Genomic DNA, 16,382 nt, shown 5'->3' with positions numbered 1-16,382 from the left:
GCGACCTCACTGCAGTAGGTAGAACTCGTGCTGAACGATGTCGGAAAGTCGACCTACTAGAGACGACGGATCTGTCCGTGGTACTGCGGTTCCGCACCGAGTGGAATCTGACAAGACGCGATGTGAGGATGAGAACAGATACATTCAAGGTGACACAAAGGGCTCCATGCATCAGGAAGCAGACGCAGACTCCGAAAATCGATCATTCAAAGCGACACTAACATCAGAACGGAATATGAATCACGACATGATTTCAGCTAGAATGCACCAATCCCGAACCCAATCTCGATCCCAAAACCAACCTGACCTGGAACAAGGTCTCACCGATGCGAATAACGAACACAAGAAGAATTCGAATAACTATCTGTCAGACAAGTCAATAGGTTTTCAAATCCTGTTCATCACCATCACATGCGCTACGCAATTGATCGCCCAGGGTCAATTTGGAATGTTGATCATACCCCTTAACGACCTCGGACCGTGGTTGGGTACGGAAGATGCTGGTCAGATGAGCTGGATGGCAGCTAGTTACGGGTGAGTCCTATCCCTTGGCCGTCCTGTTTTTTTCTTGTGATCGATGTAGATATCCGTAGGCTGATTTGATTGTCTTTTGTTGTTGGATCGTAGGTTGACATTGGGAGTGATGGTAGTAGTTAGCGGTAGATTAGGTGATATACTGTGAGTAGTATTATAATCGTCAAAAGCGTCCTGCGGTCTGCTCGTCCGATCACTCAAGCTAATAATGTTATTCTCACTCTCAGGGGACCAAAATTAATTTGGTCGATTGGGTGTATACTCGGTATAGCTTCCAATATAGGATCTGGATTCTGTAAGACTCCTATACCATTCGATATCTGTAGGGCCATAGCAGGGATCGGATCTGCCTTGTCTTGTGAGTTTTCAGTCATAATCTCATACCTCCTACATACATGCTATGCGATATCTGACCAAGTCCTCTGTCATTCTCGAACCCAGTACCCAACGCTCTGGCTATACTAGGTCGTACTTATCCACCAGGTAAAATGAGGAATCTCGTTTTTGCCATACTGGGCGCCTTGGCTCCTTCGGGATTCTTGATTGGCGGTGCTGTAGCTGCTATATTTACTGTCCTGGTGGATGTCAGGTGGATATGGTGGTTCACGTGAGTTTGGCATACTCGTAAATCCTAAACACGACATCTCTCTTCGGACGTCTCACGTTACAATCATCAAGATTTATCATATCCAAAGCTGAATGAATGATTCTTTCCAGGGCGATGTTCACCTTTGTTTTCCTCATCAGCGGTTTAATCATCTTACCATCCGACCGTCGAACCTCGTCGTTCTCGTCGTCCTCGATGAGTCAAAAGGTACGATCATTCGATTATATCGGTACAATATTACTGGTCTTATCGATGGGTCTGTTCAATTTCGTTTGGAATCAATCAGCACTGGTAGGATGGGAAGAACCATATATCTATATCCTCCTTATAATCTCCATGATTGGTTTTACCCTTTTTTACATGTACGAGCGAAAGATAGATACGAGAGCTTTAATACCGCCCGAAGTCCTCAGTAGACAGAATTTATTGGTGTATCTTACTTTGTGGTTGGGTTGGATGAGCTTTGGAACGTATTTACTATATACCAAATTATTGTGAGTGCAGTACTTGGACTACTTGATGTACGACACTTTATGATGAGACACTTACGAATGTGGTTGCGTCGGCAGTATATACAATATTCGAGGTCATCGTAATGCTTTGATCATCACTGCCCAAATGGCACCATTGATGCCAGGAGGTGAGTTCTGAGCCTTTATCCTATCATATCATCTCATCTAGAAATGCTGACATGATATTTGTGTAATGTATGAAATAGGAATCGCAGCAGCACTCTTGGTTCCAATTTTGATTCATCGATTCGCAGGTCACAAGATATTCTTAATTGCAATGATATCATTCTTCATAGGTGATCTATTCGCAGCGCTCACACCGGTTCATCAAACATATTGGGGATTGACTTTTTTCAGTTTGATCATCGTTGTTTTTGGACCAGATTTGAGTTTCAGTACGGGTCAATTGATAGTTAGTAATTCGGTTGAACATGAATATCAAGGTATAGCTGCTGGCATAGTCAGTATGATCACTAATTATTCGTAAGTCCCAGTATCACTTTCCTCACAAAACGTCGTTTTGTAAGAAAACTGATGGTTTCGTTAGTCTATCGATCGGATTGGGTCTAGCAGGAACGATCGAACGATATGTCAAAGGACCGGAGAATGAGTCACCGGAAGATATCTTGAATGGATATAGAGCTGCTTTCTGGCTCGCGACTGGTCTAGCAGGATTGGCAGTAATTGTTGTAGCTTTATTTGTAAGGATGCCTAAACAATCTCATGGACATGAGAAAGACAAAGAGACATCGAAAGAGCTGGGGTCATAAGTAATATCGATATCAGTATGTTAACGGATATGACAGGACCCCTGTGCTGTATGTATGATCATTATGAAGTATAATGATGCTTGAGCTCCTGAGCGATTCCACTTCTTGAGGATGGAGTGTCAGCAGCAGAGAGAGTTATTAACCAATCCCGGAACGAATTTATGTCCAATTTGCAATCTCTCTTCATACCTTATAATGCGATTTTGAATTTCATTCTTCGCATCTCATCCTAGATAATTTCCTCCATCTTTCTAAACCCAAGACCTTTTATTCTATGGGCGAGGTGGATTATACAGGTGGTGTACCGGGTGAAGCATCTTTAGCAGGAGGGACAACGTATTTCTACGAGGTTAAAGAATATCCATCAGTATCAGTGTGACTATCAGGTGATTCCTCACTTCGTAAAAGTGATGATTTGAAGGAGAAAGGTTTAGATTGCAAATCGCAGACTGCACTCACTTGTTCACCACCTTGTCCGTTCTCCCAAAGTTGGTATCGACTATTAGTCAATTACTTATATGTCAGCTTACGTCCTTTTCGTTTTCATCTTCTTCGCCCTTGTCTCCTCCATAGCAAATATCTTTTTAGCAACCCAGGGGTCTTGATAAACCTCGTCGTGAGATAATGGACATGACTCGTCCATCTTTCTCTTCATCCTCTCCCTTGGGATTTCCATCGATTGGACCATCGCCATTCAAGTATTCCGATACCTTTCCTTATTTCTATTTCCTTACAACCATCCAAATTTGTCTAATGCTTTAAGATAGTGTTCTAGTCTCCCTTCACCTTTCCTATCCATAATCATTCATTGCAATTCCAATCCTATCGATACTCTGATGAGATCGCCAGACTGGATCGTATAATATACTCACACTCCGATGGCGGCCCTCTTCTCAGCAGCGACCCGATCAGTCTCAGTCAAAGCTTGTCGAAGTGCTCGAGAAGCGACTTGAGTGTATTTGTTCCAGCTAATGTTGTAGGTATGGTATAACAGACATATCGTTGATTTGGGAATGGACATGTGTGATTCGAGAAAGGAAGGATTGGTTTGTCGAGTATGGAGTGAGTGTTCGTATTGAAATTATTGAGGTATTGTCGATGAGAGTGAACGAAGGAAAGGGGAAATAAGGATAACAACGGACATTGAGAAGAATCAGCATTTCTAACCTTTTCCTCCCTCTTATTGCGATTCATGTGGATAGACGGCAACTCACGACATGAATTCTCTCCAGGTTGAGGACATTTTGAACTACTTCTTATGCTTTTGGGGTGCGTTGATTCAAGAGACTTGACAGATGATAGACTATGACACTACGAATTAACCATGGAGAGTGAGCAGTGTGAGCAGTGTGAGCAGTGAGAGTGAGGGTAAGCTACAGTGGTGGTGGTCGGCCGGAAGGGTGTGAAGAGCAGTTCTCCGAGTAACTCCGCAATGTGGCACATCCCCGACCACCGTACGTGGACTCGCTCGATGTTCAGTCAGGCCTGTGTATCCCAGTCGCACGAGTATTGATTTATATGCATATATGCGTGACCGGAGACGGGAAGACAAGACATGAATTATTCATATAACATATGACATACATAGAGACTGAAGATCGTAAGGTTCCCGTGGATTATAAGGATAAGGTATAGATTAAAATCATAACATATGGGATTAGACCATCTTGGAGGAAACATTACTGATCACAGCTGTATACCACTTCCCGGTTGTCCCGGTCCAGCATTCCCACCACCACTACTACCCGAAGGAGGTACGTTATCCAATACTCTTGATGAACTCAACGTCCTAGCTCGATTCCGGCTATGATAGTAGGTTGACTAATTTTACAAAGTAACAAATTTTGAACATTGATCATCAGCTGTCACCGAAAGAGAAACCCAATAACCCAATAATCAACTCATTGAGCATCCTACTTACCGGAGATTCAGGTTCATCCTCCCCGTTATTCTCCTCATCATCATCCTCTTCCTCATCACCCCATATATTATGTTCGGGCAAAGCTATAACTCCGCTCCCCGGATCAAAGCTTATTTTCTTCCTTAACATTCCAGAAGCGTTCAATTCAGATGGTGGTGGTGTAGGATCTCTCCAGGGGTTCGAACTGTCTCCTGTCGCACCATATGATCCTGAACGTGATCCTCCTGCTCCTTCTCCAGGGGAGGTAGAAGGTTTCTTGAGACTTGTAGACGATTTTGAAGGTCGAAGTGACTGTCCAGTTGACCATCCTTCTGGGATTCCACTTCCACTTCCATTACCTGAATCCGGTGTATCACCTCCATTTGCTCCACGTTCTCTCTGTAAATTCTTGGCTACTTTTCTTCTCAAACTCAATACAACACTTCTCTTGCCACCTTCTTTAGCCCCATCGCCAAATTTTGCTTTGACAGGTAACCAAGGTGTGGGCAACAATCCGCTCAGAGCAGGATGGGCATATCGACGCCTACCTGTATTCAATACACCGAAATAGAAATTGTTCATGGGTGGTTGTGAGTAGTCAGTCCGTCGATCACTCGGCGCCACGTAGAGTGTCTCATCGTTCACAGCATATCGTCGGTGATTGAGATTACTTGGTAGGCAAGTCAGTTGAAACGTACGATGTATCCTGAAGTGGAGACAGCTCACCTTTGACTTCTACTAACGGGCCCTTCATCCCCTACCCCAGCTACACCAGTTGGTTCCTCACCCCTCTTGACCTCACAGATACTGCTCAAAGCGAGGAACTGACTCAGAGGTCCGAAGTCTCGCCACATCACCCAGCTCCACCATAGAGTATACAGTATGAGAGGAATCATCGCTCCTGAGGCCCAGAAGAACTGTCGAAGGGAGAACAATCCAGTCATGAATAGTTGAAAAAGTACCAAGGCCCACAGTGTACGAGCGAACGTGATTCGCCAGGCTTCACCATTAGATTCATATGGCTTGAAGTAGACTAAGGAGAATGAACGTAAGCTGGCCAGTATAGTGATCGGTAAAGCCAATTTTGAAGCTTACTGAATAAGAGCTTGTACTTGTACACAAGATCTGACCATTTGTCAGTCATGCATATCTGAGGATTGATCGGATACACTCACAAGCTACTCCAAAGTATATCGCACCAAATACCAAGATGAGAGGGCTCATGACGCTGTACACCAAGGTAATTGTGAAGACCAACAAGGCTTGGGGGTATACCCAACCGTAGTTCAACATGGGAGGAGCATTCGCTTCGGCGTAGTCTGTAGCAAAGTTTATAGCCATGTCAGCCGGCGGTGTTTATTATCGCGCAAATCCCGACTCACCTCTTGGCGTCTTTGTCGACAGTGCTCTGGAATATCCAAGAGTCAGGAGCGGACCCATGTTGAGCAATTGCAAGGGCATGAGACCGAGGGCTGATACAATGATATCAGCTTGATGAGCGATATGCGACATGCGGGCGATGAAGCTGACCTTGGAGCATTACATAGGACACCATGAAGTTCCTTACGTTGGCACCTTGAAGAGCGCTGGCGAGCTTTTGTGGGATCTATCATTTGTCATAAGTCATGTTTCCAACAAAAGCGATCATCGAGCTCACCTTCATAGGACTATCCACAAAGTCCCGTACGATGGCGATATAAGTGGTGGTCAAGAGGAAGACGAACAGAACCGAGATCAACAAGAAGAGGTGATATCTTCAGAGCCACCCAAGGATGAATCCATCAGTATCACCACGGAATTTGAGCTCGATTGAAGACTCACTTCTTCAAGAGAGAATACTCAGTCGCACTTCTACTCTTGAATCCTTGCCGATAACTCAGCCCTATATTTGTAGTCAGATGACCTATCAAACCTCATAAATCACCAACACCGGACTTACATTCCAAGAAGAAAGGTAATAGACCGTTGAAAATGGTCAATGCCAAAAGTGGTAAAGAGTTTTGGACGATCGCTGCTAAACGCGGTGAAGCATCGATAATCTTCGCTAACCATGGCATGATTTTCTTGATTTCCTCGTAGGATAGTAGAGTTGCAAGTGATGATACGGGGACTACGCAGAGTGAATCAGTATGATCCAGGGTGTAAAGGATGGGGTCATATCAAGATATGACTTACCGAACCAGAATAGGAAGAAAACGCCCGTCGTTCCCATGACAAAGAAATCTCTAATCTGCGCTTCACGATTGGGCATCGACACTTTACTCCATACTACATCTCGTGGTTCGGGTGCGAGTTCAGTGACCACTTCAGAGTGATGAGGGTAATGTAAGACTTGACATGCGGTTTGCTTTGTGAGCGAGATTGTACCAAAACCAAGTAAGCTACCGCTCTTGATCCCTTTCCTTTGGAAGTTGGAAGGAGAATTCCGTCTCTAGCAATAGCAACTCACAGCATCTTTGGCATCTTCAAAAGTGACAAACGCCGCATGGGTAGCCTCGAACCTTCCTCGTTTCCTCAATTCTTTCACTTCTTCATCTGCTTTCTCAAATTCTTTTTCCCAATATTCGATCGCATCCACTTTATTACCAAACCAATTCGGTCTATAGGTAGGTCGAGGGCGAGTGGTGTGTATATGTACATGTGCTCTTTGTTCACCTTCTTCTAGAGCCGAAGACTGGGACTGGGCCAGCTCAGTATTAGAGGATGATGATCCATTCGCAGATGCAGAAGTCAATTTTGGACCTTGATGAGTCTCTTCTTCATCATCGTTATCTTCTAGATCAGGTATCAATCTAACTTCTGTTCTTTGCGGTGAGGTTGATAGACTACCCGCCAAGGGAGGTTTAATATACACGTTGGAATTATACCCTTTAATCAACTTGTTCGCAGGATTACCAACCCAATCTACCCATGCTTCTTCTAATTTCAATAACGCTACCGTCCTCCTTTCCAATACTTTCCTAACCGGTTCGACTTCCCTACAAACACTAACGCTCTCTACCATCCATCCGCAATTCTCGAAATAGTCCGCCAGGGCCCTATCGCCCCTCAGATGCTGAGGCAGATTGGATACGAGAACTGTCCGAGCTGAGATGGAATGGATTAAATGTAATCCAAAAGATTGTCGGGATAGGACGAATCGATGAAAGTTATTATGGAAGAATGATAGACACAAGGCGGTAAATAGGTAAGTGAAGATGAGATGGATAGTCGAGGATGTTGTGGGATCAAGGAGAATATCATACAGACTTGGTCGAGTGATGGGCGTAGTGTTATTGGCTATTACGTTGATGTTCATTGTCGTAGAGCTGATGGTACTGTTCTCACCTGGATCAGGAGCGGAGTCTGTAGAACCATGACGCTGTGTCTCTCGGTTAGCCAGAGAGTCGACGGATAGATGTCTTGAACAGCTTACGAAAAGGTTCAACGGTATGAGAACCAATGTAGCTAAGAAGGCTGACAGACCAAATAGCATGAATGCCATTCTGAAAAAATTGAGGAGCTTATTGGACGGAATATGAATCAGTATGGCATATAAAGATTTAAGAGGGCTTATGGGAAGCTCACAACAGCAGCATCTAGTCCTACAGTCTGTAAGACAGTAAACTCCGATGTCCTCAGCGTAGGTCTAATCCATCCGAAGAACCTCGTCTTGCCTGATGAGCTCTGAGTGTCAGGTGAATGAGCGGGTGTAGGTGAGAAATCTACGTATACATTGCAGATGCGGAGTCAGCGAATATATGAGAAATAAAGTGATGGTTGTGACCTGATTACATACTTACCTTTAAGCTTTGTTCTACCCATGTAAACCACGTCCCACCTCGTCCTCAAAAAGCAAAACGTGAAGAAACTCGTCAATCCGATGGCAAGAGATAATATGAGTTGGGTGGAGAACCATGGTCCTACGTGAAAGGTGTGTCAGTGTTTTTGAACTTCACGGATATATTACCTTTTGTTAGGAATGGGGAAGACGCACCATCGAATTTTTCTGATAAGCAGTAAGATGAACCGGCCCAATGAGGTCAGTTTCTTTCGGTACATCCAGATCGAAATGAACGGAGAGATGGAGGCGAATTTGTTTGTTACTCACGTAAAGGTCCACTTCCAGGTGGTAGAGGACTGGTATCATTCTTATCATCTCCACCATCCAAAGTCATCAACAACGTCTCTCCTATCCAATTAAACGATGAAGACATCTTGTTATTGCTTCACTTCGATCGAGCGGCTGAGGTCGTTTTGTTGTCAATCGATATCTTGTCTTATTTTCTTCCACCAAGGATCAATTCTTCTCAAGATCCTCCAGGATGTCAGCCAACACGCATGGGCTTCAACGCTTCACGATAATGTATAATGTAGATCGAACAAGAGCAGAAGATGAGAAAGGATCAATGGTAAATAACAGAGGTGGTCGTGCGACTTTTGTGGTTTGTGCCCCGCAAATGGCGTCCATCTATCTGATGACGTCGAGATTTGAACCTTTCTTCCATTCAGCTAACTGACTGGGTGGGTGGCAACAAAGCATTCAAGTAATCATGCGGTGGATGTGAGAGAGAGACAAGATGCATGTATTGTAAGTTCGTCGTTCGTCATGATCCAAAAGTCAAGATTCAATCAAGTCACTGACTGTCCATCGCTATTCTACGAAAGAGAATAGACCGGTATATGATAAATAGAATCGACTATATGAGGGGAAAAGTGTCAAGTCGACATAAAGATATGATTCGGGGTATCTAAAGAAACTAGAAATACATATAGATAAGAATCGTATGATGGAAGAATGCGAATTGGAATGGAATGGTCTTTATCGGGAATGACATGATTTGTTTTTTGTTTGTCTAATTTTCGTGTTCTTTATGTTCTATTCATCATCGTGGAATCAGATGAACATAGGATCATGAGAAATAACCTGTCTTTCTCAAATACCTCTTCTTCTGGTCATCTGCTCTATCCTGTTTTAACAGGTATCGATAAGTCTGTTCTTAGGGAAAGTTCCACCTAAAAGAAGAAGACATGATCACATCAGTAAAATATCATCCAGTCTTCACCTTAAAAGAGAGCTTTTCGAAACTCACCATACTCTGCCCAGGTTGTATAATTGGGGTTATTGTACGCCTCGGCATGTTTCGAGATATAATCAGCCGTTGGGTAATCTAGACAAAGAAGCAAAGTGAGCACTCTTTTGCTATATTCTGAGGGGTATGCACTCACCATCTGGACTACATCCTATCGAACCGGTATCGGTCCTTTGGTAAACTCTGATGTAATCGATTCTGACGTAATTCGGCCAGATCAAATTATCGAAATCTACAGCTTGGAAATTGTTTGACATTCCGAAATTGAAGATCAAAGCCATGGGTTCTTCAGGGATAATTCTCCTTCCGATTTCGACTTTTTCATTGGCAGCGACAGCATCGGCATACATCGTCCAAGATGGTTCGCCATCACTGTACCAAGCGATATAACCGTCTTCCCTCTTATCGGGGAACGCTTGCCATTCCACGGCGAAAGTCGTGAACTGTTTATTCGAACCAGGTTGATTGTAGTATATATCCGTAGGTACCCTAGTCAAAGTCGATACAGCCTGTTGGAAGTTTCCTCCCAGATACGTATTCCAGTAGGACAAACTCGTATCGTAATGTTTGAAGTTTGCGGAAGCGTTATCGAATTGATAGTGGTCGTCGAACGGAGCGACTTGGAAGGATTGCGAGACTTCTCCTCGTGATTCGGAGAGAATGATTTGTGCTTCGATCAAATCAATTTCAGGAGCCGCTCTTCCAACACCAACGTTGGGTCCTGGATGATCTTCACCTGTACAAGTACATGCTGAAAGTCGCTGACCGGGGAGGTAAGAGAGTGGACCATCATTTGATCCGGTGGTGAGCGTCGCAGCTGGACCAGTACCGTTGGCATAGGTTTGATTTGCGAGCGTTCCGATATCACATGTATCGTAAGTGTATCTAGGTATCACGTCAGCATAAGGTGACGACGGAAAGGATTAGCGGAGCTCGTTGAACTCACGGCCATAATCCTATGTCGCGATTAAACAATCAGCCTGAGCGATCATATGAGGAGGTCAAGTTGTAGTTTGACTCACCTTCAGTCGTAGCTCCGTAACCTGGTCGACCAAGGTTACCCATAGTCCAGATACCAGGCCAGAAACCACCGACAGTGGTGACACCTGGCAAACTGGCTGACACTTCAATATGGGCATTCTTGTTGAAGCACAACTTGTTCCATGATTGGACCATACCAGATTTGAAATTGAGATCGTGGATGGGTTCTTGAGTCATGGTGAGGACGAGATGACCATCTTGAGTGGTGGCGGCAGAAGGGTCATACCATTCAAAGTCACTGAGATTGATACGATTCAGTGTAAGTGAATTTCTTGTAAATGAGGCGTCATGAAGGAGGCAACTTACCCAGTGGCCCAATAATGGAAATCCACCGCTTGGAAGAAAGGATCATCACCATCGTAGAAGGTTCTTCCATCTTTGTTAAATTCATCTGAGAAGACCAAAGTCCACTCATTTCCATCGGATCCAGTCTTGGTGTACGAGTCGGAGGGTGTGTCACTATCTATAAGTGAAGGTAAACCGGTAATCGAGGGATATTGACCTGAACCGTTTATACCACCTAGATTGTATCCGGAGGTATTGGCACCTGATGAATTGCTATTACCGTAATACCAAGCGATGATCGGATATCCTGCAAACAACATCACACCGCCCGCGGCCAATGTCAAAAGAGTCAAGGCGTTTGCCCATCCTCTCCATGAAGTGATATCAAAGGGTGTACTAAGGTCTTTCCTCTCTGCTGCGGTGAACGTGTGCAGGTGATCATCCAAATCATCATCATCTTCTATCCCACCTGCGCCATATGGTCCCGCACCTTTTGCTAAGGCTGCATCTCTCTCTGAAGAGTTGGTGGCGGATGGAGTAGAGGTGGTAGGGGCTATATTGGCTGTAGGACCGAATCTGTTTCCAGATGAGAAAGACGCGTAGGAAGCTCCTCCCGTGGAGCTGGCGGGATTACCTCGATGAGACATGTGTGAATTGTGTTGGTCGTATGATGCTAAGGAAGACTCCGAAAGGCGCTGGCTCATGCCAGGGGTTTGAGCAGAGGCAAGTAAAGGTTCGCGGCCAAGAGAAGGCGATTGGCTCCCGTACTGCATTGAGTGTTGAGTGTTGATAAAGAACGAATTTACCGACCGACCGACAAAAAGGGAGTTGAGCGTTGGTTGTTGCCAAGAAGATTTGATTATGTATTATTAGATATGAAGGGAAGGTGAAGGTATATCAAGTTTCAAGTTGTTCGCCCAAGTGGTGAACCGTGATGAAGCCAAGAAGAAGAAAAGATAGCCAAGAAGAGGGATTTAGTGTCCGCGCAGGGTCGATATATAGGGTGGTTTGGTTGTCAGATCATCTATCAGCTGATGGTCTGTTCTGATGTTTGTTCACACTAGTCTGATAGCTAGGAAGGGAGATATGATGGACGATGTAAGAAGGATGAGAATGAGAGATGATGAAAATGTTGAATTGATGAATTGTGAGTGACACGGGCTGGGTGGTGGTTGAGTGGCAGAGTGGTAGGGTGGTAGGCTGTGTCGAAATGTGAAAAACACCCCTTGACCCAGGAGAGGAGAGGGAAAACCGAGTATGAGTTATGAATGGGAGAGATGGCACGGGATCAGAGGGAGAGGGAAACAGGTGATTGTCATGATATTGTTATATTCCCATTCAGGGTAATTCCCAAACACAACCACACGCAGCTATAGCTCAGCTTGGCCTGGCTTTTTTATGGAAGGGAGAGACACGAGGGATTACGTAAACATTGCACTTCCTTTCATATCTCATCTACCTGCGCATCTGGAGATGGGGTGATTTTGTTTCTCAGAGTATGGTAACAAAGATGGGAGAAAAGGGGAAAAAAAGAGGAGAAGAGTGCTAGACACAGGAGCATAGCAGGGATATTTGTCTTTCAGATGATTGACATTACGAAGGAAGTTAGTGTTCAATCAACTCACCAGTCCACCTCCACTTCCACTACCTTCAGCCGCCATCTGATCTCCAAAATTCTTGTTACCTCGATGTTTGGCCATTCTTCTTATGTATCAGCTCTTTTAAAAGCGAGCTTCACTGCGTTGTGAGATTTTCTTTTTTTTTCTTTTGACGCTATAAAGAAGGAACAAGCAATACTGGGTCACTTTGAGCTGAATTGACAACACGAAAACGCGTGAAATTTAGTTTGAACCGTCAATGATGTCAGGGTTATGTAATTGTAATTTGGCGTGAAGTAACTTCGACAAACGTGGCGGAAAAATCTTCTGTACTAGCTAGCTAGTTTGTGTGACTTGAATATGGGTTAGACAGTAGATGGAGAACTTGAAAGATTTGACGTTCAGTCAGATCATGACATGTATGGTTACGACGATCAATCAGTTACAAGACGACAGGAGGTTATCTAATTATAGCAGGCAGACCACGTGAATTACCAGGACAAAGCAACTAACTACGAGCTACGTACAGGTGGCCGGATTGACCGTGCATTTTTCTACTTAGCGTCCATGCCCAGCACCGCCGATGTGGTCGATTTGTGTTCACGATGTCTCTGTTCAATAGATAACCTTGACCGAGTCCGACTGAAAAAGAGTATAGTAGGACATCGCCATTCTATCGTTAGACGATATATGTACAAGAAAGGAGGACTGGACCTGGATTGTATCGTGGACGTTGTGGAATGATGCACTGTCAAGTATCAAGAAGAGCTATGCGATGGGCCCATATTCAAGAGATGCACAGTGTGATAATAGACATATCGCATTTATGTATACACAGCAAAATCCACATCAACATGTAAATGAGCTACAAGGATACGATGCTTGTCTGAGCGCTGCAACTTTCAGTCCTTGTTACACTGTTTTCATCCAGACTTCAACACAGTGAAGATTACATGCCATATCTTCGATACGGACACTACAGCATAATGAGGCATACGCAAGAATTTGGCCATTGTACGCTCAGGCCTGTGTTGTATGTCATATGTGGTATCGCAGTTACTGTAGACTGTAAACAACACAAGGACAAAAGAGATCAAATCCCACAAATAAGCCACTGCGACGCTCGGTCCTCACCGCCCTGTGTCAACGTGAGAAACGGACATGTTTCACTTCATTTCTCAAGCATTCTTACTGTTCTTCTCCCAACACAACCTGTAGAATCTGAGGATAGACGTTGGTTTTGCATCTAATTTACTGTATGTACATAATCGGATCAACAATCCCATTCGATCGGATCACAAAGAACAAGAAAAGCGGTCCAGCTGAATCCAGTTGATCCGAAACAATTCCAACCCACATGAAACGACACGAGTTACCTTACCACTCAGGGTCACTAGATTGGGATTAGGCTCGTGTTACCCGTTGGACCCGTTCAACCCGTCGTTTTAGTGTTGTTTTTCGACGCACAGATCCCATTAATCCGGATCAACCCATCAACCCAGCTTTATATCATTGTTGTTAGCTTGACTTGGGTTAACAACCAGGGCCATCTTAGTTCCAAAATGTTGTGTAGGCAAAGGGAAAGTGGGGGGGGAAGGAAAGAGTTGTTGCTAAGAAGTTCAAAGCGCTGTTTTACATACTACTCATAGCTCACAACTCTCAACTATCTATCGATGCTAACTTGACACGATTCAACATCGCATAGCATATACCATGACTTCTCTTCTATCTTGTTGATTCTTCGTTTCTATCCTCTTCAAATCATCATTACCTTGGATGTTCTAACGAGGTTTCCTTGTTTCTTCTTCTTCCGCTTCTCTTCCTCTTCTACCTTTCCAAAAACCCCTTCTGCTCTAACTGCAATATACATTCTTTACAATAATACTCACGCTCTTTACTACCCAGCTCAAACAGACTCATCTCATCACCAAGCCCTTCAAGCTCGAGCCTGTACCTGTTCAACAATCTACCATCCCACTCCTTTTCTTCGTCTCTAGCCTCTCCGCAAACGATGTCTCGCTCGCACATCGCCAACATGCACTCTATCTCCTCCCTACCATCCGTGACCAACCAAGAACTATCTACCCCTCGATCAGTCCCGTCTCCAGCATACGGCCTCAACGGAGGGGCCTGTACACCTCCACCTCGAATGTCAGGTGATAGGGATCGAGAGAGACCAAGGGATTCAGGTGTTCATGCTATTGGAGCGTTTTTTCAAACTCCCTATGATTCAGATCTCGATTCGGATAACGAATCTATCTCCACTACCACCAATAGCAATACTACTCGACAGCCTGTCGCTGTCGCCCGGGCACGGTCCGCTAAAGCGATCAGCGTCAATGTGAATAAGGCTACGGCGAAGGCTTATAAGGATGCGTTGGAAGCTAAGATTAAGAGCCAAGCTGGTGAATTGGATAATTGGGAAGATAACCAAGATGATCATGATGGTAGAGAAGAGCTAGAACCCCCTAGATCACCGTTGAAAAGAAGTGAAGAGAGAGGTAGACAATCTGATGAATCGGGTAGAGTCAGACCTCTAACAGTGGTGGAATTTCCTGAACCCACACTACAACCTGATCAAGGTCATGGTAGAGGATATCCCAACTCCAATGCACCTCCATCATACTCTAATTCAAATAGTACAAGTGGATATCCACGTACACCACCTCGTTCAAATCCCAATCCCAATCCTACCACCGCCCCATTACGTCCTAATCCTCGTATCGACACATCTAATTCCGGGCTATCACCACCACGTACTATCATACTTCCACCTCCTTCATCTCCAATCTCACCATTACTTGCTGCTCCACCGCAGCCCCACTTCTCTCCGCTCTCTCCACCCTTTTCACCATTTGCCAGCCCTGGTGCAAGTGGACACGGTCGAGCGGATAGCGTATCGAACGGTTCGATAAGGGGATTCGACATTATGGCGGAGAAGAAAGCCCTATTTAGAGAAGGTCAAGAAGAACTGTTCACTCCGTTTTCCACCAGACGTAGCAGGCCAGGTAGAATGGGTGTTAATGGGAAACAAACCAAATCTGCTTTTTTGGCTAGTGGGATGGATTTCTGGAAGAGATTTAGCGTCCATGTGAGGCTGGATGAACAGGAAAAAGCAAGTAAGAATGAAAAGTTAGTGTAACACGATTCCTTTCAATACAATATCACATTCAACCGTCTTGCGTTCATTCCATTTATCAAATACATCGTCCTTCTGATTGTCTGGGATATCAGTCAGTGAATGTCTAGCTCATGTTTCTGTTGTGTAACTTAGCGCCTGGTTATCGAAAGCACAAGAACGAAGAGGTCGAATCAAGAAGACCATCTGGGTAGTGGTAACACTTGTGAGTCCCTAACAGATCGAGTTCACCCATGAGTTATGAATGCTTAATGATCATTTATTCCCATATTGTAGTTGATCATCATGACAGCCGCTTTGGTAACTTACTTTGTTACTCGACCTTCGCCTCCTCCAGCTTCTATAGCGACTTCCATCTGAGGTTCTCTCAGGCCATCTGCATTTCTGGTTCTTGAAGGTCTGGATGTAGGTAACGTATATGTTTATGTTTGTGTGTAGGCTTTATGAAAGATCAATGACAGGAACTATCGACGTTCATATCTCTCCCTCCAACGGACTTTTGTTATCTTTTTAAACCCAACGTTTGTTGTACTTGTTCTATATTCAAACGTAATTTCCGAATCACATTTCTCACGAATGGGTTCAGTCTATGGGTTCAGTCTATCCAACCCGAGCCACTTGTTTGTGAACGCTGTCATAACCTAGTCAAACTTTGTGTTACATCCTAAATACATGCATTGATGATACAGTAGAACCTGTGAGAGTACGTATCCTTTGGGAAACGGCAATAGGCACGCATTATCCCAGGATACGTACTCTGTATTTAGGCACGTCAACAAGACGAAATTCCATTTTTTTCATGCCTGACCACCTTACCCACACGCCTATTGCTGACACGTCACTCGTCCCTTTGCCTTCTCAACATTACTCATCTCGATCATGGTTATACCCTACAATATATCCCTATAACAAAAGTCTATCAAA

The 16,382-nt window shown here is 44.4% G+C and overlaps 5 protein-coding genes across 5 annotated transcripts; 2 read left to right on the top strand and 3 right to left on the bottom strand.

Moving 5' to 3' along the window:
• Positions 1 to 262: 262 nt before the first annotated feature.
• Positions 263 to 2,423, top strand: I203_107362 (uncharacterized protein; the record flags this gene model as incomplete). The annotated part of the gene is made up of 8 exons (XM_019145442.1): positions 263 to 534; positions 628 to 678; positions 762 to 892; positions 976 to 1,141; positions 1,252 to 1,635; positions 1,711 to 1,781; positions 1,860 to 2,136; positions 2,201 to 2,423. The coding sequence occupies 8 exons, from the start codon at positions 263 to 265 to the stop codon at positions 2,421 to 2,423; spliced, it is 1,575 nt and encodes a 524-aa protein (XP_019005261.1).
• Positions 2,424 to 2,711: 288 nt separating this feature from the next.
• On the bottom strand, positions 2,712 to 3,666 carry I203_107361 (uncharacterized protein; the record flags this gene model as incomplete). Its single annotated transcript, XM_065518177.1, has 4 exons — positions 2,712 to 2,765; positions 2,883 to 2,922; positions 3,296 to 3,391; positions 3,638 to 3,666. The coding sequence occupies 4 exons, from the start codon at positions 3,664 to 3,666 to the stop codon at positions 2,712 to 2,714; spliced, it is 219 nt and encodes a 72-aa protein (XP_065372907.1).
• A 443-nt stretch (positions 3,667 to 4,109) lies between these two features.
• Positions 4,110 to 8,519, bottom strand: I203_107360 (uncharacterized protein; the record flags this gene model as incomplete). The annotated part of the gene is made up of 16 exons (XM_065518176.1): positions 4,110 to 4,244; positions 4,345 to 4,993; positions 5,050 to 5,356; positions 5,419 to 5,448; positions 5,499 to 5,642; positions 5,706 to 5,795; positions 5,854 to 5,929; positions 5,981 to 6,077; positions 6,145 to 6,205; positions 6,263 to 6,433; positions 6,499 to 6,670; positions 6,773 to 7,684; positions 7,739 to 7,825; positions 7,891 to 8,027; positions 8,106 to 8,225; positions 8,414 to 8,519. The coding sequence occupies 16 exons, from the start codon at positions 8,517 to 8,519 to the stop codon at positions 4,110 to 4,112; spliced, it is 3,294 nt and encodes a 1,097-aa protein (XP_065372906.1).
• Positions 8,520 to 9,277: 758 nt separating this feature from the next.
• Positions 9,278 to 11,368, bottom strand: I203_107359 (uncharacterized protein; the record flags this gene model as incomplete). The annotated part of the gene is made up of 6 exons (XM_065518175.1): positions 9,278 to 9,318; positions 9,396 to 9,473; positions 9,532 to 10,280; positions 10,342 to 10,351; positions 10,418 to 10,674; positions 10,743 to 11,368. The coding sequence occupies 6 exons, from the start codon at positions 11,366 to 11,368 to the stop codon at positions 9,278 to 9,280; spliced, it is 1,761 nt and encodes a 586-aa protein (XP_065372905.1).
• A 2,962-nt stretch (positions 11,369 to 14,330) lies between these two features.
• On the top strand, positions 14,331 to 15,818 carry I203_107358 (uncharacterized protein; the record flags this gene model as incomplete). Its single annotated transcript, XM_019145437.2, has 3 exons — positions 14,331 to 15,451; positions 15,594 to 15,663; positions 15,735 to 15,818. The coding sequence occupies 3 exons, from the start codon at positions 14,331 to 14,333 to the stop codon at positions 15,816 to 15,818; spliced, it is 1,275 nt and encodes a 424-aa protein (XP_019005256.2).
• Between the last annotated feature and the right edge of the window lie 564 nt (positions 15,819 to 16,382).

Source organism: Kwoniella mangroviensis, chromosome 2 (genome assembly GCF_000507465.2).
Source record: "Kwoniella mangroviensis CBS 8507 chromosome 2, whole genome shotgun sequence".
Classification (NCBI taxonomy): Eukaryota; Fungi; Basidiomycota; class Tremellomycetes; order Tremellales; family Cryptococcaceae; genus Kwoniella; species Kwoniella mangrovensis.
The sequence above is the reverse complement of the archived record's forward strand: the minus strand, read 5'-3'. Positions and strand labels throughout refer to the sequence as shown.